This window comes from Xyrauchen texanus, chromosome 22 (assembly GCF_025860055.1).
Source record: "Xyrauchen texanus isolate HMW12.3.18 chromosome 22, RBS_HiC_50CHRs, whole genome shotgun sequence".
NCBI lineage: Eukaryota > Metazoa > Chordata > Actinopteri > Cypriniformes > Catostomidae > Xyrauchen > Xyrauchen texanus.
In genome coordinates this window covers 29,366,989-29,389,016 of record NC_068297.1, presented here as the reverse complement: position 1 = coordinate 29,389,016, position 22,028 = coordinate 29,366,989, and the positions used below count along the sequence as shown (strand labels likewise).

Genomic DNA, 22,028 nt, shown 5'->3' with positions numbered 1-22,028 from the left:
AAGTTTTGCTTTCATCCCCACCCAGGAAGGTAGCTGTACCATGTTTTTAGACACCAGGAGTCTTTAGACATAAGGAGTCTTAATAGATTCTCCACCATTGAAATCGTAATACAATGTCTAGTAGTATCAGCTCACAATTTCTACTGTAAGGAATTAGCTTTAATAAGTGAATTATCATTAATTATGATTAATTCACTTATTGGAGTGATATAATTCTCATGGCTTATTGAAAATAATATCACATGTATTTAGGTACAGCTTTGAAGCGAAATCTTTCAGAAACAGGGATGAGATTATTTATCAAAATATACCACAGTCACGTCGTCTTTGAACACAGACAAATTTCATTACTATACTAAACAAATCTTATCTAACTCATATATACATAAGACAGGTTGGTGAAAAGTGACAGAATGTGAAATAAAATGATCAGTACAGTGAAAATGAACTTTATGGAATCTGTTGACGATACCTTAAGAACCATTTCATCCTTCTTTGAGTCTACATCGATTTGCTATCGGATTACCCAATTTATTTAATTAATACACCAGCACTTCTTCTCGGGACATCGAGTCCCGAGCTTCCGTGGATCTCACATGGAGAAGAGTCAGCGCAAAGTCTGAGCATTCAGCGGAGCAGAAGATAAAGCACGTTAAGGCAGAAGAGAAGAGAAGGAAGAGAGAGAGACAGGAGAAGAGCGAAGAGAGGGTGTTCTTCCTGTTTGGAAATATTTGAACTGAAATTGGCCGCATCCCCAAAGGTGTCCTGTGCCAATCAGAAGTGACTTTTCAGAGTCACATGATCAACTGGGCTGTCCTTTCTGATAGCTGATCTATAAGTCTTTGTTAGAGATTCTCACAATTTTCTCACTCAAAAATAGTGCATATTTAATCATGAACTTTATATCTTGCAAATGGTACAAGACACATGATATTCGTTGTCATCAGCTTCCTCTGTGTACGCCACCAAACGCTTACATACTAAACATGACGTTTTTTATGGCTGTTCTACATGTAGGTAATAAAACACGAAAATCCCTGGTTACAAAATCATATTGGTTTTACACATCATTGCATTTTATGAAGTTAAGCCTTATAGTTACCATTCTTAGTAGAATGAGATGAATCATACAGAATTAAAGATTATATTGATCAATTATAGGTGATTGCACATCGCTACACACATTTTAAAAAGGTCCATCAGTCTATAATCATTAATTTGTCAGGTACAAACGTTACCACAGTTCAAAGCGATTTTCAGCATCATCTAGCAAGGCTAGATTAAGATGAAATGTCTTAGAGTTGAGCAAATCTGATGGTCCTTGTAACCTTACACAGAACAGCTTGGTGTAACTGTGTGGGGATTCCGGCTGAAGGCCTGTAATTTATGACGTTGCAACATTCCAAACTGAAAGGCTGTGTGTAATGTTTCAAATCATGTTGCTGGAATTCTTCTGCATATATAATCTTACAAGTGACATGTGACCAGAAATGCTATCAGACACAAAGACGCACGTTCGAAGAAACACATTTGAGTATATTTTGAAGAACAGATGAAAGAATAAAGCCGTTGATGCGCTTGAGTATTCAGAGGCGCTCTGCCACCCATAAGCACAGCGTTTCTCATGGAACACACGCATGCAGAGTGCTCAAAGCGGTTTCTGCTGTTTCAGTCATCTGAAAATACAGTTGTTTGCAACTGCAAGAACTGTGTTGTCCAAGAGAACGCTGCAAATGATTTCAGACCATCTCAGGAGGTGCTCTTAGTTTAGTTCGCTTGATCTCCACAGATCAGTTCGCCTTTACATGCATTGTGAATTGAATATTGCTTAATTCCAAACATTTGTGGCTGAATACATAACCAAACAAAGCAAATGACATACAGTGACATTAATGAATTGTCATGTGTGTCAAAATAATTCACTACAGCTTCAGATGTGGTGTTTTACCTACCTTTATGAATAACCAAAGGAGCTGGTAAAAAAACCTTAAGTGGCTGGTGAAATTGGGCATTCACAGCCACTGTAGCTGGTTGGCATTATTTGTTTGTTAGCTATGAAAACAGCATATTTCTATTTCCCTGCTCCAATTTCCTTTGCTGCACTTCTGAACTATCAGCATCACTAAAGAAATTATTTTTAACCTAAGTTATGAGACTGCAGTCTGAACTGAATTTGTTGACATAATAAGTGTGCACTGTAATCTAACACCAAAATAGCACACCTTTCTATATCATTGTGCTCACTGGCTGTACTCAACAACAAACACAGTGATTGGTTTAGCTCGATTCAAGACTAAATGACTCCTATGAGCCGGTACTTTTAAAACAGTGATTCACCAGCTCACGAATTCTTGTTTTAAATCAGTCTGACGCATCCTTTAGTGAATGAACTTACTGAAATATTCAGAGGGGCTGAATGAATATGTGTGGGAGGAGGGTGTGGGCGTTTCTCTCTCTCTCTATCTCTCTCCTCTCTCTTTCTCAGTGTGTGTCTCCCACTCAGCCTTTCCCTCTCCCCACGCCTCCCCTTGTCTCTCCCCCAGGTTCCCAGGAGGTGGGGTGGACCACCAGCTGACAGAATGGCCGGAAGGGCATTGTCTCCCCTCCAGAGATGGGAGGAGTAGGTCAGTCCGGTGGCGCCCCGGGCTGAATCGGGTGGGAGAGGAGTGTGACGAGGAGGAGGGCGTGGTCGGGCCATGAGGGTTCACGGCTGGCGCTTACATTAAACGTTATATTGACAGTTCAGCTGGTTCCTGCCTCCCCCTTGCCCATCTTTTAACTGTTACAATGTAATTATCTACAAGTTGCTCTCAGTCATGTTGATATATATTTACACATAGTATATATAATTTATAAATATAAACTTTGCCCCCAAGCAATGTTGATTGGTCCAATCAGGCCCACGACCCAAAATGAGTTTGACACCCCTGATCTAGTTGCAGAATCCCCCCGAGCCTTTTGCTAGTTCCCCTTAAATATTCAGACCAGAATGATAATTGCATCAAATGGAAACAATGGGCTATTCAGTTGTAATTTGGAATTGAATGTAATCCAGTGACCAAAACTGGTGATATTTTACAATGACAACCCCAGGAAGACACACCCCAACAGCAGATACATAACTTCTCTAAATTCTAAATCTTTGTAATGACTAAGTGTACTGCTGTGGAAATGAGACCATTTTAATGATACCAAACATGAATGTTAAAATACCTTGCATTCACAAAGAATATACATTTTCATACAGTCGTTCTTAGTGATTTGAGTCTAAAGAGAATGGAGTGGAGGAGAAGGAAGTGGATGATATGTTAAAAGAGAACAGATGAGAAAGGAACTTCCACTCATTCACTGTGTGGGGAGCAAATGTTTATATGTTAATTTACTGTATGTGTACAGTCGGTCTCTCAGGAGATTACAATGATGATTGTGGGATAGCAGAGTTGAATGCAGAGTGCCTGATGGTCTGAGATACAGACACAGTTTTTGCAATTTGACAATCATACAATCAATTGTGATTAAAATCTGAGTGAAAATGCTATTTAAAAAAAAATGTCAAATACCCCCAAATAACCTCCTTAATTTATTGGCTACATCCAACAGTCCATCAAAATCGCTTTTTCTGCCTAGCAAAATCTCTCTCTCTCTCTCTCTCTCTCTCTCTCTCTCTCTCTCTCTCTCACACACACACACACACACACACACCTTTCTATTAGCTAATGAGGTCCTTTGGTAAGTGGAGTGTTAGTACAGTTCTCCCTGTGTGATGTACAGCTCATGGCTGCCTCAGCCTATTAGCTAATGGGGCCAATGGAGACCTTTAGTGGGTGGACAGGCCAATGGTGCAGGACTGCAGCACTGGACAGATCTATTGCAAGGAGTCTCCCGCTGGGAGAGTGCTAAAGGGCTGGATGACTGCTTGGGTGGGCAGGTGGGTGGAAGTGTTTAGCTGCAGCAGAGACACGCTAACTAAAGTCAGAGAGCTTTAGGGTGAGAAACAGAAGCTCGTCATGGTAACAAGAGAATGAGTGGGAGGTGAAATGTAAAGTTGGAGAGCGTCTGCAGTGCCAAATGACAAGGATCAGTTCACATACAAGCTCTGTTTAATAGACAAATGTTGTCAATGAAGCAGTAGCTGCCTGTTCACTAGACAGCAGTGTTTGCTGCGCTGTTATCCAGCACTGTTACTGAATCTATGGCAAAAGGCATTGCATTATTGTTCACTCTGACTAAGGTTTATGGAACATGTGAGTTTAAAATACTTTAAATATGGAGTATTGTGATTAGGTTGGTCATAGTATCTGCATTTGACTTTCTAGTTTCATTGTTTCTTTCTTCCAAGCATCTCAGTTTTCTTTTCATCTTTATTATAGGCCTGAGATGTCAGGATAGCATGGCAAATTTGGGTTCATTGTGTCAAATCCATGACACACACACAATCTCACACATTCTGGATGTTGTCCAAATCAGTTCACAGCAGCCACAGCACTGCAGCAGTCACCTTGCTTGCCCATGTTGTGGATTAGCAGTAAGGAGAAGATTAGCACATTTCCAAAAGTCACTATTTATCTTGCTTGCCTTGGCTTCTATAGAGCAAGATAAATCCCAACAACAGTACATGCACAGCACATATTGCATAGGAAACCCTAGGTCAAAATGTCAAGTTAGAAACACTTTTTGTACTGTTCTAAGTTAGAAATGAACCATTAGATGTCACATTTGAACAGCAATTCTATATGCTGGGATTAAATTAGAATTTTGGAGATGTGGAAACCTGGTGATGATTCTAGTGACCTAGAGAGATATGACAAGCAAAACTGCTAGTCCAGAATGCATAATTAGACTTAAAGGAAAGTTTCACCCAAAAATGAAAATTCTCTCATCATATACTCACCCTCATGCCATCCCAGATGTGTGTGAATTTCTTTCTTCTGCAGAACACAAACAAAGATTATTTTTTGAGGAATATTTCAGCTTTGTAGGTCCATACAATGCAAGTGAATGTGACCAGAGCTTTGAAACTCCAAAAAGCATATAAAGACAGCATAAAAGTAATCCATATGACTCCACTGTTTAAATCCATGTCTTCTGAAGTGATATGATAGGTGTGGGTAATAAACAGATAAATCCTTTTACATACCTAAATAGTCTTTTTATACTATAAATCCCCACTTACACTTGCACATTCTTTTTTGTTTTTTGGTGATTTGTATTCTTCATGTATATCAACACCTACTGGTCAGGCCTGGTAAAAGTTAGAGATTTATACTAAAAAAAAAAAAAGACTTAAATATTTATCTGTTTCTCACCCAAACCTATTATATCACTTCTAATGATACACATTTAACCACTGGAGCCAGTTAATTTTATGATGCCTTTATATGCTTTTTGGAGTTCTGGCTACCATTCACTTGCATTGTATGGACCTACAGCAGAACAGACACAGGTGAAAACGTGACTTCACTCTTTCAGTGTGTATGTGCAAGTGTGTGTGTGTCGTGTGTGTGTGTGTGTGTGTGTGTTCGGAAGGGAGAGAGAGCTCCTTGACTGTGAGAGCAGGTACTTTTCAATGAAGAAATAATGCAAAAGCAACTAATGACAGATCAATTTAACACAACGGAAATTTCACAGTTTTGGTCCATTAAAAAAATATATCCTTTTGAAAGTGAACCGAGCCAGAAAGAAAATGCAACATTGTAACTATTTTCGCCCCTGCTTCAAAACAAATCAAGCAAGCTACAGGTCTGAAAACACCCTTAATCACTCTATTGCCATTGTTTGTGCTTACGCTGTACTCATGTTGTTATTTCGGCGAGCTCCTGTTGACAGGGAATCAGAGAGAGCTGCAGTGATTTGGTATGTTTGTCACCCCTCCACAATTCTGTATCGGCAAGTGTGCTGTGCCATACCTCAAACAGAAGAGAGCGAGATCTCAGCAAAACATTTTGCATGTGTGACACCCTCAGATAAAATTTTGTTGTTTGGAGTCTACTAGTGTGAGACTGGCTTTTTGGGCAACAGCACAGAAAGACCTATCACCTACAGAGGACAGTCAGAATCTACAGCCGTGGTCAAAAGTACTGGCAGTGACATACATTTTGTGTTTTGCAAAGTTTGCTGCCTCAGTATTTGTAGATAATTTTTTCACATGTTTCTATGGTATACTGGAAAACAATGAAAAGCATTTCACAAGTCTGAAAGGCTTTTATTGGCAAAAACATTCAATATATGCAAAGAGACAATACTTACAGTGTAGACCCTTGTTATTCATAATTCGCAGTGCAATTCGCTCTGGCATGCTGGATATCAGCTTCTGGGCCAAATCCTGACTGATGGCGATCCATTCTTGCCTTATCAGTGCTCAGAGTTGATCACAATTTGTGGGATTCTGCTGGTCCACTCACCTTTTGAGGATTGACAACAGATTCTCTATGGGATTAAGATCCGGGGATTTGCAGAATTTCAGTTGGTCCTTGATATTTTCTTGGAGAGAAGTGGCTTCTTTGCTGCCCTTCTTGACACCGGGCCATTGTCCAAATGTCTTCGCCTCACTGTGCATGCAGATGCACTCACACCAACCTGCTCCCAATATTGAGCAAGCTCTGAACTGGTGGTGACACGATTCCGTAGCTGACTCATCAGGAGGAGACGGTCCTAGCGCTTGCTGAACACTCTGGGACGTTCTGAAGCCTTCTTCACTGCAGTTGAACCTCTCTCCTTGAAGTTCTTGATGATCCGGTAAATGGTTCTTTCAGGTGCAATATTCTTTGCAGCAATTTCCTTGCATGTAAGGCCATTTTAATGCAAACCGATGATGGCTGCACATTTGTCATTAGAGGTAACCATTGCTAACAAGAACACAATGATTGGAAGCATTTCTTCCCTCCTTTTATAGCAACAATCAGTCTGCTCTTATAATCCAATCAGAATGATAGTGTGATTTCACCTGACTAGTGCTCGTTCACACTTTCCCAGGTGCTGCTGATATGATTAGTGAAATAATGTTAGCTGGTCATTTTGTGTGAGGGCCAAAAAACTGTGAAATTTGGGGTTTGTGATAAAGTTTTTTTTGGCCAATGAATCTTTTTGCAATTATTTAAAATGCATCTGATCACTCTGCACAATAATCTAGAAACAAAGTGAATCAACACCACGACAACTGAAGCAGAAAACTTTGCGAAACACAAACTTTATGTCACTGCCCATACTTTTGGCCACGGCTGTAGGAACAGATAAAATAAGTTCAGAGGATCTAAGAGATCGAGGTGGGAGATATGGGTAGAATAAATCAGACAAATTATTTACAGATCAAATTATCCTGTAGATCACACAAATATCTCTCAGAATTATTCAAAAGGATTGTATTTTGAGAATTTTCATTGATCTTTTGAAATAATCCTGCAACTTTCAGAGCTCAAAACTTCATATCCAGTTAAAAAAAAAAATACTTTTTGTAACTAAGCTTTAAAACTGGCTAGTTCTGATGTCAGAAACGAGAATTATAAATATATGACTGACCACATTTAAATGTCAACAGTGCCTATTCAGTGTTCAGAAACTCACAGAGTCACTGTGAAATAATACATTTAAACTTTTAGGTGAACAACCAAAAAAAAAATGTTTTGTACACTTCTAAACATTATTTATCTAGAACACAGCATGTAGCTGTACTTAAAACAGTTTTGGTGCACAATTTTTAATTGTGATGGGAAGATCGGATAATTTTACTGACTTGGATTTTTGAATCTCTTTCAGCAAAATGAACAAATCTTTATTCAAGTCATTTCATTCATTAGTCACATGACAGCTGCAAAGGCTCTACAGGAAACAGAACTGATTAGTTCATCTCCCGAATGGGTCTTCAGATCTTTCGTTCATTTGTCACTGACCACTACTTGTCTCCGCATAGAAGACAAACAATGTTGCAGTTGTTTGTATTGTGATAATAGTGTGATAAATATATTTTAAAATCACAAGAATTGTCATGATGAGCTATTTTCATTTATTTAATGCAGGAAGTGTTTTCAAGATATTTTCTGCCAAGTCTTTAAAATTAAATTGAATTGATCTGGGTCTACAGTTCACAAAAAGGACATAAATAATACAACAAGAGGATGCATCATGAGGGGAAAACAATTCAGTTGTCAGAAAGCTTAAAGCTTTAACTAACACTTTACTTCCAGATTCAATGTTATGGAAAAGAACCAACATGACAGAAACATTCACAAAGAATACAGTGCAAGTAATAAAGAAGCTAAAATTTGTGACCAGAAACGCTTTGTGAAACTGTAAAATCAAAAATACGATCAAACTAACTGCTTGTCTTTAAGGAAGGATGGGAGTATGAACTGATTTCTGTTTCTAATACAGTCTATGCAACTTTTGCATGAAAAATGAATGAAAGACTCAGATCCGAAGGCCGAAATCCTTGTTATTAATGACACCTGTGGCCGTTAAGTGAACTGCAGCCAGCACCTATTGCTCATGCTCGTGCACATACTCCATGGGGACGTGAGCATCGACAAAAACAATGACGTAACGTACAAAGAGACTGAACGTGATCCACCGGCTTCATGCTGTCTGATGAGGTAGCATAATTAATATTACACAGTTATGAATGTTCTACTAAAAACAATAAGAACGGCAATTCAGGGTCGGTTTTGATCCCCAAAGCCAAATGAAGGTCCCTCCAGGAATCAAATGCCCTGCATTTCTGCTTAGCCAAATAGGATTCAGTAGATAAATGATTTTTTTGTTTCTCTGAGTTTGTGTAGAAGCTGGACGTTTGCTGGATTCCATCTCTAAGATAACGTTACATAGTGTTGCAGTTTTTTGTTGCTGTTGAATAGCGGAAGAGAAGCTATTATTGTCTGAGGCAAGGCTCTCGGGAGTACACATAAACGTCACATCCTTTGGAATTTCCCGGCAAAAGTGACCCGCTCCATTTGCATGAAAATAAGCCTACAGGCTTTAATAGGCAACCTAGGACGACCGGGAAGGGCTCATTTTTTAAGTTGCCTTACAAGCCGTTCACACATTGACAAAAAAAAAAAAAACTTTAATAAAGGACAATATTTATACTCAAAACAATTAATCCCTAATTTTACAAATTTTAAGTTTAACTGTTTAAAATGTTCACTTTGTTACTAACTACACACCAGATGGAACTCTGCTCTACTGGGTTTAGAAATGCCTGTATCGTTTTCATTGTGATGCAATCCTGCTGGGCCAATTACATATTAACTGCCAGACAAGCTGTGATGCTGTTTTCTATTTTTGGATCCACAGGGAATGTTCTGACAACCCTCCCTAAGTGTATTTCCATTGTGAAATAAATGTTGAACATTATTTATTAATGTGCCTCATTTTACTACTTAAACAAATGCACCTACTTAAAGGAATAGTTCACCCAAAAATGGAAATTCCTTCATTATTTACTCATGCTGACATCACAGAAATTATAACAGCATATGGGATTGGAACAACATGAGGGTGAATAAATAATGACATAATTTTCTTTATTGGGTAATTTACTTCTTTAATTAATGAAGTTTCAAACTTAAGTTCAGGAGGAGCTTGTTCATCTAATCCATGTTTTGGGGGTTACTATCATGGTGAAGCGTGGAGCTTGAGGCTAGGTCGAGGACCAATACATTTAGAGAATTCTACATATTGCTTTATCCATTGAGCATTTGCTGTGCTAACCATATCATAGTGACCAAGTTGCACTCAGTAGTGCTTCACACCAGCTTGTATTTTGCATGCTAACATTTCCTGTCCTAGCTAGCATACCACTAAAATAGAAAATCTGAGTTATTTTGACATGTTAAATGCGGTTGCATTACTTGATTCAGTTTGGTTTCCTCTTCTTGAAATTTCCTAAATTGAAATTACATGGACATTTTCTTTTAAGGAAACTAATTTCAAACACGTGGAACCACTGTCCATTATAGACCAGATCAGCCAGAGTTATTTTTTGAGTGCATCTTGAAAATATTCTGAGGGGGTTTGGTTACATCACATAAGCTCTCCTGCTATGGTTCATGGGCAAGTGGACACAAAAGGAGCCTCCAAGACGCCTCCATCCACTCTTACAGACCTCTCACAGTCTAAGAGCACTGCACACCATCACACAAAAGACACCATGTTGTTACGAATTAGCAGGGACAACGAGGGAGACAAGGTTGAGGATCCAAACGCAGTATATTTATTAATTAAACAAACACAAAAGGAACACCCGCGATGGGGAAATAAACATGAACAGAGCACAAGGGCAGGAAACACAGATCTGGAATAACACAGAGCAGGCTTACAACATAAACTAACACTCATAACAACAAACATTAAACGATCGACCGGGACTGAACAAACAGGCAGGGTATAAATACAAGACAGGACCAATGAACAACCAGAACTCAAAATGACATAATGAGGTGATGAACAGAAACCAATGGGAAACTAACGAGGACAGGTGAGAACAATGAACAATGAACACAATGGCTAACAAGACTATGGAGGTACAGAAGGTTCAAAAGTGAAAACTATGGAGTGACGAAAGTATCAAAATGGAAGACAAAAGGGAAACAGTAAAACAGGACAAGGTCATACATTACATAGCCCCCCATCTAAGGATCGGATCCCAGACGATCCAAACCAAAAAACAAAACCCAAGACAAAAACCATAGAAAAACACAATGAAGGCACCGGGGGCAGACAGGCAGTCCAGGGGGGCAATGAGGGGCAGAAGGAAGTCCAAGGGGGCACAGAGGGCAGGCAGGAAGTCCAAGGGGGCAACAAGGGAAATTAAACAGTCCACGGGGCACAAAGGGAAAGGAGACAGTACACGGGGCCAATTAGGCAGTCCCGGGGGCACAGAGGGACCGGTTCAGGGGGCCTGGGAGGTGGCCATCGGACAGGGACGGGTCCAAGAGGCCTGGGAGGCAGCCTCAGGATAGGGACAGGTCCCGGGGGCGAAACTGAGAAGGGCTCTGGAAGCTCAGGAGGCGGAGCTGAGGGAGGCTCAGGAGGCGGAGCTGGGGGGAGGCTCTGGAAGCTCAGGGGGCGGAGCTGGGGGAGGCTCTGGAAGCTCAGGAGGCAGAGCTGAGGGAGGCTCTGGAGGCGGAGCTGAGGGAGGCTCTGGAAGCTCAGGAGGCGGAGCTGAGGGAGGTGGCGCCGTAGGAGGCTCTAGTGGCGGAGGCCTGGAAGGCTCTGGCGGTGGGGCCGATGGAGGTGGCGCCATAGGAGGCTCCAGAGGCGGAGGCCTGGAAGGCTCTGGAGGTGAAGCCGAGGGAGGCTCAGGAGGTGGAGCCGAGGAAGGTGGCGCCGTAGGAGGCTCGGGAGGCGGAGCTCTAGAAGGTTCTGGAGTCTCTGGGAGCAGAGCCATAGGAGGCTCGGGGAGTAGAGCCGTAGGAGGCGGAGCCGAGGAAGGCCTAGGAGGCGGAGCCGAGGGAGGCTCGGGAGTCTCTGGAGGCAGAGCTGTAGGAGGCTCGGGAGGCGGAGCCGTAGGAGGCTCGGGAGGCGGAGCTCTAGAAGGTTCTGGAGTCTCTGGGAGCAGAGCCATAGGAGGCTCTGGAGGCGGAGCCGTAGGAGGCTCGGGGAGAAGAGCCCTAGGAGGCTCGGGAGGCGGAGCCGTGGAAGACTTGAGAGACTTGAGGGGTGGAGCCCGGGGAGGCTCGAGAGACTTGGGAGGTGGAACCCTGGGAGGCTCGGGGGAAGGGGCTCTGGAAAGCTCGGGAGGCGGAGCTCTGGAAAGCTCGGAGGGCGGAGCTCTGGAAAGCTCGGGAAGCTCGGAAGGCGGAGCTCTGGAAAGCCTGGGAGGCGGAGCTCTGGAAAGCTCGGGAGGCAGAGCTCTGGAAAGCTCGGGAGGCAGAGCTCTGGAAAGCTCGATAGGCTTGAGGGGCGAAGCCCTAGAAGGCTTGAGAGGCGGAGTCCTGGAAGACTCGGTAGGTGGGGCTCTGGAAAGCCCGGAAGGCGGAGCTCTGGAAAGCTCGGAAGGCGGAGCTCTGGAAAGCTCGGGGGGTGCTGGCTCTTGGACGGTCACGGCTACTGGCGCTGGCCCTTGGACGGTCGAGGCTTCAGGCACTGGCTCAGGGACGGTCGAGGCTACAGGCGCTGGCTCTTGGACGGTCATGGCTGCCGGCGCTGGCTCAGGGACGGTCGAGGCTTCAGGCGCTGGCTCAGGGACGGTCGAGGCTTCAGGCGCTGGCTCAGGGACGGTCGAGGCTTCAGGCGCTGGCTCAGGGACGGTCGAGGCTTCAGGCGCTGGCTCAGGGACGGTCGAGGCTTCAGGCGCTGGCTCAGGGACGGTCGAGGCTTCAGGCGCTGGCTCAGGGACGGTCGAGGCTTCAGGCGCTGGCTCAGGGACGGTCGAGGCTTCAGGCGCTGGCTCAGGGACGGTCGAGGCTTCAGGCGCTGGCTCAGGGACGGTCGAGGCTTCAGGGCTGGCTCAGGGACCGGTCGAGGCTTCAGGCGCTGGCTCAGGGACGGTCGAGGCTTCAGGCGCTGGCTCAGGGACGGTCGAGGCTTCAGGCGCTGGCTCAGGGACGGTCGAGGCTTCAGGCGCTGGCTCAGGGACGGTCGAGGCTTCAGGCGCTGGCTCAGGGACGGTCGAGGCTTCAGGCGCTGGCTCAGGGACGGTCGAGGCTTCAGGCGCTGGCTCAGGGACGGTCGAGGCTTCAGGCGCTGGCTCAGGGACGGTCGAGGCTTCAGGCGCTGGCTCAGGGACGGTCGAGGCTTCAGGCGCTGGCTCAGGGACGGTCGAGGCTTCAGGCGCTGGCTCAGGGACGGTCGAGGCTACAGGCGCTGGCTCACGGACAGTCGGAGGCTACAGGCGCTGGCTCACTGACATCGGAGGCTACAGGCGCTGGCTCACTGACATCGGAGGCTACAGGCGCTGGCTCACTGACATCGGAGGCTACAGGCGCTGGCTCACTGACATCGGAGGCTACAGGCGCTGGCTCGTTGACCGTGGCTGAAGAGGGCTCAGGCTCGTTGACCGTGGCTGAAGAGGGCTCAGGCTCGTTGACCGTGGCTGAAGAGGGCTCAGGCTCGTTGACCGTGGCAGGCGTGGGCCGGGAGGCGGAAGCCCGTCTTCTCTCCCTCCTCCGGGCAGACGAAGTGGACCGCGTGGGTTCCGGGGAAGTGACTGGCGCGGGGGTTTGCTCACTGACCGGAGGGGCTGGCGTGACAGGGGGAGCTAGGGAGGACTGGAGAGTCACCGTCGTGGGAGGAGAGGCAGGGTCCTCCTCATCGACGCACACGGTGAACGGCGAGCCGCAGGCCAGAAAGGTCACCTCCAGGAAGTTCCGGAGTGTCCAATAGCGAGTTGCCAGTGGTAACTGCTCCCTCAGTGCAGCATTCAGGTTGCCCCTGAAGAAGACCACCAACGAGGAGTCCGGGAAATCCGAGACCTTCGCCAGCCTAAGGAAATCGCGGACGTGGTCCTCTATGGGGCGGTCTTCTTGCTTTAGGCTGAGCAGATGGCAGTTTGCTCGCAGAACTGCTGGATCCATTGTATGGTCGATCGTTCTGTTACGAATTAGCAGGGACAACGAGGGAGACAAGGTTGAGGATCCAAATGCAGTATATTTATTAATTAATCAAACACAAAGGAACACCCGCGATGGGGAAATAAACATGAACAGAGCACAAGGGCAGGAAACACAGATCTGGAATAACACAGAGCAGGCTTACAACATAAACTAACACTCATAACAACAAACATTACTAACATTCAACGATCGACCGGGACTGAACAAACAGGCAGGGTATAAATACAAGACAGGACCAATGAACAACCAGAACTCAAAATGACATAATGAGGTGATGAACAGAAACCAATGGGAAACTAACGAGGACAGGTGAGAACAATGAACAATGAACACAATGGCTAACAAGACTATGGAGGTACAGAAGGTTCAAAAGTGAAAACTATGGAGTGACGAAAGTATCAAAATGGAAGACAAAAGGGAAACAGTAAAACAGGACAAGGTCATACGTTACACATGTACTGATGTATGTATTTATGTGAAGCTGTACTGAGGTGCATGTAGCTGCGTCAGATAAGCAGCTTTAGGATAATAAATGAGAGGCTGATTGTAGCATTCACTGGAACTACTATAGACGGGGCTGGGGAGATTCCCTGCTCCAGGGGGCAGTCGAATGCAGGGAAAGGGGAAGCCGTACTGCCAAACCAGTAGAAACAGGACGCATGTCTGCCAGCATTAACGTCACGCTAATGGGCTCAAACATGCATGACTGAATTTTATCAACATACATGCAGTTTGCGTACTATGCCCAAAAATGATGTGGGCTCATCCTAATATGTCCTTACAGGCATGCAAACTTACATACTAAAGATGTGTGAATTTATATTTTAGAAGATTTAAACGTACAGATACGCTGGTTGTATTTCACGTATTTGTTCTAGGCTTCACTTTAGACTCAAAATCTCACTGTATGATAGAGATGGACTATACAAATTTTATTTTCGGTCCAATACAAATCCAAGCAAGGCCAAAATCACTGACATAAATACCAATAACGATATTTCTGATAAATGGAAAAATGTTTATAATTCTGACGATAACATGGGTAGGTATAATGTTAAACAGCCATTATTAGCATTACATTTGCTATCATTATTACGATAAATAAAGGCATAGGCTATTTACACATAGTACAAATAATGGCAGATTCTGTTTGCACTTATAATTAAATACTAACATACAGTGTAGGGGCATCAATGCAGTATGCTTATTGTGTTTATTTAGAGTCCCACAGACACCCTAACCCAACCCCTACCCCACACAAACATTATGCATTTTACTGCCACAATACTAAGTTGTGCTTAGTGGTTTCTAGGGAGTTGCAAGGTGGTTGTTTACTAGCCAAAGGCAAATGAGTCCACCCGACATGAGAAATCAACATATTGCTTCTGAAACTTCATGTACCCTGAATTTGCACGATACCCAGGTTCTGGGCCCATGAAAACTAGGAGGTTTCCAAGTATCACATTCTTATAAACAATGGTGAGCATGATTCAGAGGTTCCATTTTCACTCTTACATTACTGTAAAAATTGTATGCCACTGTCAGTTAGGTTTAGGGTTTAAAAAAATATGCTTTCCTGTTGACTGTATTCTGGCTTTTGGCCTGGAGCTCACACTTTCCCATATGTTCAACAACACTTCCAGCTTCAGCCACTGAAGGGAAATGCTTAGAATTTCAGTGAGCATCATTTACTCATTTACGATCCCAGCCCATCTACACATTTGGGAGTTTTGCCCAAGGCACATTACAAGCTAAAACTGCTACTGATTAGAATTATATCTTAGTTTTGCCAGCAACATACAGTATATATCCGTGATCAGATTATCAAAAGATATGGCCAGATGTGCAGTCCACCAATAACTTTAAAGCGACAGCATTAGGTATGCCCACTAGTGACTTCATAGTGAGACTGGCGAATACAAATGATAAAGTTGCTGCATGAGAGTACTGGCCTTTGAGAATGAACAATAGTATTAGTGATGCTTTACTCGACAAACACCACAAGAAACACTTAGTATCTATATTATTATGTGTGGAAGTATAGATCATTGAAAGAAACGTACAATTTTACGACTGTATTGCAAAGCGTAGTGATTTTTATCCCCAGGGTAGGACTTACGATGAAATCCAACAAAGCGATAATTCAACCACATTAGGTGGAGAGCTGCCAAGCCCTTTGACCAATCTAACAAGCCAAGTGCACCCAGAGAGGCTTATAGAGAAGGTATAAAATGTACATTTAATCTCAATGGCAACTGAAACACACACACACACACACACACACACACACACAGGGATTGCAATATAACCCCAAAACTTGCCTGGCATTTGTGCATTGTACGCATATGATTTGTGCTACACAAACACAAAATTCCACGCACTGATACACACATTGCAACGTCCAGACCCATTGATAATATTATAGTAAGAGCATCAGGAGGCAGTGCAGATTAAGGATTACATTAGAAATGAGTGCACGTGAGTGCACATGGTTTACAGATGGACCAGAGAACCACACATGACACAGAGAGTGCTTCTATATGATTGGATCACGTGGTTTAAATAAAACACAATGTCCAACCCCTCCCCCTCTGCATGAGCGATCATGTCAGTCACACACTCATACGTGTACGCTGGCAACACACCAAACATTACTCAAAGGTTGCTGAAGTCACCTAATCCTCACCATTTTTATGGGATTTAGCCTCCAAAATATTCCAAACGATTCAACACACGGCATAATACTAATCTTTAAAGGGATAGTTCACAAAGAAATTCTGTTGTCTTTGCTCTTTTCTGGGGAACACAAAAAGGATGCAAGCATGTCAGAATTTTAGTCTTAGTCACCATTTACTGTCATTTGATCTTTTTTGAGTGAATGGTGACTGAGGTTAACATTCTGCCTAACATCTCCTTTGGTGTTCCACAGAAGAAAGACATTTCATTTTTGGTGAACTAACTAGTACTTTAACCTTTAAAGGGGCATGCACACAAAATATACAGTGAGGAAATCTACTTAACAGACATTCACTAGCACAAAAACATTTGAAAGTCAGGCAGATGGCCAGAACACAGCAGGGAGCCAGACATTTTACCATCTTTAACAGTCACCCTTGTCGTTTTTTGCCTGACATCTCCAATCACTATCCATGCCCATACATTTTTTTAACACCTGTAGTAAACAAACAGACACCTGAGGCATTTTTCAGAATGTTCTGGCTGCTCTTTTTCATACAATGAAAGTGAATAGGGACTGGGGATGAAGAGCTCCAAAAATGAAAAAAAAGCACCATTAAAATATCATGTAAGTGGTCCATATGCACTATATTCCAAGTCTTCTTATAGCGTTGTAAAACTTAGGGTTTGAACAACCTTTTGGCTCACCGGCCACTGTGACTAGTAGTTTCCAAGGTCACTAGCCACTCAGCATTTTCACCCGCCAAAATCCCCCACCTTTCAAAAAATAATAAAGGTAACTGGAGACTGTATCTGCATGCATTTGTTTGGACATTTTATTTAAACATGAATGATATATATGAGTTCAGCAGGCCAAAGGCAAAGGCCAGTTAGAACAGGAGTAGTGTAGAACAGGAGGATCATTTGTCAATTTTCCATAGTTCATGTAAGTTTCAACTCCTTCATATTGTAGTGGCCTATGAAAGTTTACCATTGTTGTACCATTGTTTAACAGTGGCATTTGTATTGACAAGGCCATTGGGTAAGATCATGGGTGGCTTCACATTACTGTGGTTAGGTTAATTAAACTGTTGTTTTTGTTATGAAAAAGCTGATAGCCTAAATACATTTAGAAACCTTTAACTAAAACTTTCACAGTTGCAGCCTAATATAAATAAAGTCTAATAGATTCGCCATAATAGATTTAATATGAATATATATACAAGTTACCAGTTAGTGTTACTGCATTAAAAATATATATATTTAATTAAGGATGATGATGTGTATTTTAAAACCTGATGATTTGCCTACTCTTTAACATAAAGTTTTGGATAGGAGGCTACCGGAAAATGGATGCCTGCATTGTCTCCATTTGATATTCTGTTTGGTGATTGTTGGTCTCAATGGGAATAAAAGTTGTACCTTTTCATATGAACCAACTCATACAAATTATTTTTAAGTTGTCATGAGAATATTTTGACTATTCCTTTAAATAACTTTTTATTCCATGTGGTTTTAAATTTGGAGATATGCTCATCACTAGTCAAAGCTTGATATTTCATGTGCTTATGTAGGTGCTTACCTGTTGGAGTACTTTGATGTAATGTTAATGTGAAAAGTACTCCGATAAGAAGACCGATATCAGCTGTGCTCAACACAGCACAACATGATAACCCATCTTCCTTCAAGTGGATTCAGACCAACTCACCGTAAAATGATTATCATGTCTGTTAGGTTAAAAGACTCCATCAATCTCTCTCTCTCTCTCCCTCTCTCTCTCTCTCTCTTCCACACAAGCTGCTGTTCAGCATCTGTATCTCAGCCCTGGGCCCATCCTCTACTTCCCACTGAGCATTCTACTCAAGGGCAAATAACACAGGATACAAGCCAACTCCACCACCAGTTTACAATGCCATGCCAAACAGCAACTCAGAGCAACCAAATCAGAAGAAATGGGATGTATTCACTTAAAAAATGCAACTCAGTTTATCTGTTTCTATGTTTCTATGTCATATCGACATATTAGATTCTTAGATTCTCGTTAGTGTAATATGGATGGATACATTATTGTATGCAGTATTAAATTCTCAGCTCACATATACTCAGAATAGATTGAAATATTGTCTAAACACATGAATCACTCATAACCTTTCTATGTATTTAGATACTTGTGCTGATATCTCTATAATAGGCCACTGCTGGCATATGGACGCATCTGATATGCATGAACGGCATATAATGGCTCTTCCTGAAAGTCAAGCAATGGGTCACATTCTGATGAAACTGGAGATGGATTGGTCCCTATGAGACATTTGATGCACAAACACACACCTGGGAAATACTGGGGGGCAGTAAATGTATGAAACAATAGAATTTATCAAAATTGCTTGGCAAATATAACAGCAAAATTTGCATCTGTATCCCATATATCTGAGAAAAAGCATTTGATTGATATCAGAAATTCCCATCATTGTGATGATCTATATACACATGAGATGGAATAGCTGCACTTGCACACACCGGAGCCTACACAAACCCATTAACGCATTCACACAAACACAAGGTAACCAAGGTCAGTTGCTCTGTCGCCTAATTAATAATAGAGAATTGAAGCAGATGACCGGCGGCGAGGCAGAGCACCACCCCCTCCAGCTCTCACTAAAACCCCACACACGTATGCACACACAACACACACAGACAGACAAGCATACACATGCACTCCTGTAGGATGCCCTTACCTTGACGATCATAAGGCATGCTGCTGATATGCTTCACCATTAGCTAGAAACACCTTTATATATGTACGTACATAAATACAGCTTTCCCTAAATAACAGAATTACTATTAAGGTCAAAACCTTGGTTGACCATCAAATATAAATTAAGAGTGCATATATCAAAAGCATAATCTGACACAGAGACCATTTCATGACTGTTAAGATTATGATAGTTGGTTGTTATTATATTGAAGCAATTTAGCAAATAGTGAAACACTATGTTCAATTAATTCGACAATATTCCCAGCTGGGGCTATTATATTTAAATACATTATATTAGATTTTATATTATTATATATATTTTATCTGGGGGTTATCGTATAAAAAAAAAATATATGTTTCATGCCTAATAATACCCAGATAGCACACATAGCTCCAAGATGTTTGTTTTAGGTTTAACATCTAAACATCTTAAAAAGACCAGATTTACAAACATGCTAAATCATAAACATCTTAAAGACATCTGCTGCATGTCTTATTGACATCTGAGCACCACTGCACAGCGTTGTGCAAAGTTGAACTACTTTTATATTGTGTTTTTAATATTGTGTTTCAACGTAAACACGCGCTAGACGGACGTCTATAATCGTCGCGCCGCGTCCAGCTGTTTTATTCAGCGTCTCGCGCAGGAGCGCCGCGTTTTTTAGACGCCGTGTCAAGGAAAATAAATTCCACTTTTAACGCGTTCAGTCTGAACGGCCCCCGACACATTTAAAAACACGACGTGACACGTGTACATAGACCAACAATTAAAAAAACAGCGCAGACAGAACGTCAGCACGCCAGCCTCCTGAAGGTGATCGGGCGATCGCTTCGCGTGACGGAGATCACCTTCAGCACCCTGGCGTGCTGGACAGCGCCTCAGCGGAGCAACTTCCACCTCTATCTCTTTACTTTTTGATCTGGCAATGAAATATACAACGTCTTACATAATCGGGCTGACAGTGTTTTCAAAGCATTTGGCACCATTTATGACCATTGAAGTCCACTACTGTTTGTTTTAAACAAAACCAAAACCATTCCCCGCTGCAAATAACTGGATTCCTTTGAAAGGCATTCATTTGAATGTACCTACCTGATTATGTCATCATTGTGTCCCAAATAAAATTTCTGCTTGTGTTCCCGTGTGTTGTACACAACTCCGACGCCGGCGACGAAGTATACGATCTCCTTGGCGGCCGTGTAGTACAGGTTGTTGCGGCACTGGTGGCCCCGGTAGCCGTAAACCCACTCCAGTCGCAGATGACAGTTCGGAGCTGTTCTGTCAGCCATGTTCGGACGTGTTTTGCTTCAAAGCGAGCGGCTGGTGCGCCTTCATTCACCGCCGCGACGAGCCGTCACTCAGTCCCGTTTATCCGCTCAGTCCGCTGTCAGCGCAGCAGTTTCGTCCGACCATTGACAAACGGATCGACGACATATTTCTGTTCACGTGAAGTGCTCAACTTTACGCTGTTTGCATGGTGTTAGTAAACATAGGCTACTCTGTTTTGTTCAGGTGCTGTAAATCGGTCTGTAAATTTGAGTCTGGCGTATACTACTTGTGACATGTGCGAGGCATGAGGCGACACTCTACTTTTGCTCGGACGGGTGGCTTTGCTCTAGTGACATGTCAAACCTGAGAACACGGATTTTTCGCATTAGTTACCAGTGACTGGCCAATCATTAGCGGGAGTGGTGATGGACGGAACGTCTGGCCAATCAACTGACTGGAGTGAAAATGTGCGGACCAATGGCAGGTGGGAGGAGGATGGCATAGTAGGGCTGAGCTGTGTATGGCTCATTTAGCTCAAATAATAGTTTAATTGCTTTGGTTGTAGGCCTACTACATCCGTTTAACTCTGTCAGCCGTCTGATGTCGAAACTCTTTAACTGCCCTTCATGAGTACGAACCTAACCTTAATCTCTGACAACAACATAGCCCTACAATGCATTTACTAAATCTTTGAAGAATGTATTATAATGGAAAAAAAATATGTTTTTTGCTTTTATCCTAAGACAACTGGGGTAAAATGGTAGATACATTTTCCTACTAAGGTGTTCTGAGTGTTTTTAAGTAAGTTTCTATTAGAGGAAGACTAATATATCGGTGTTACCAATTAATCGGGGCCGATAGTTGCTTTTTGGAACTATCGGTTATCTGAAAAAAATCAATGTATATGTATACAGGTTTTTTTTTACAGTCATTTGCTGTATCTAAATCAGATCAGATTTGCTGTATCTAAATCTTTTATCACTGTCAATATTCATCCATATTTTTATATTCACTTCAATGTATAATTTGTTATTTTGATCAGATAATCAAGTGTTCTAAATTGAAGTGAGTCCAATCAAAGAAAAACGTGACAATATGGAACTGTGCACCATCAACGCATACATCGCTTCTCCAAATCATAAAAACCTCATCTAGTGAAATTACACTTGCGGCCAAAAGTTTGGAATAATGTACAGATTTTGCTCTTATGTAAAGAAACTGGTACTTTTATTCACCAAAGTGGCAAAGTCACAATAGGACATTAATAATGTGACAAATTACTATTACGATTTGAAAAGAAAAAAATCTGAACTTTGTCTACTTCAAAGAGTTCTCGTAAAAAAAAATCCTTGCTTTGCAGATCCTTGACATTCTAGCTGTCAGTTTGTCCAGATACTCAGGTGACATTTCACCCCACACTTCCTGTAGCACTTCCCATAGATGTGTCTGTCTTGTTGGGCACTTCTCACACACGTTATAGTCTAACTGATCCCACAAATACTCAATGGGGTTAAGATCCATAACACTCTTTTCCAATTATCTGTTGTCCAATGTCTGTTTCTTTGTCCACTCTAACCTTTTCTTTTTGTTTTTCTGTTTCAAAAGTGGCTTTTTCTTTGTAATTCTTCCCATACGGTCTGCACCCGAGTCTTCTCTTTACTGTTGTACATGAAACTGGTGTTGAGCGGGTAGAATTCAATGAAGCAGTCAGCGGAGGACATGTGGCGAGGCAAGGCAAGGCAAGGCAAGTTTATTTATATAGCACATTTCATACACA

General features: G+C 42.6%; 1 protein-coding gene across 4 annotated transcripts in view; it reads right to left on the bottom strand.

Moving 5' to 3' along the window:
• LOC127662179 (echinoderm microtubule-associated protein-like 5) overlaps positions 1-20,271 on the bottom strand; it is a 137,037-nt gene extending 116,766 nt beyond the window's left edge. For all 4 annotated transcript variants that reach the window (XM_052153259.1, XM_052153258.1, XM_052153257.1 and 1 more), the window contains exon 1: positions 20,075-20,271. In XM_052153259.1, coding sequence (XP_052009219.1) covers positions 20,075-20,271 — 197 coding nt within the window. The remainder of the gene's footprint in view (positions 1-20,074) is intronic.
• Positions 20,272-22,028: the final 1,757 nt, after the last annotated feature.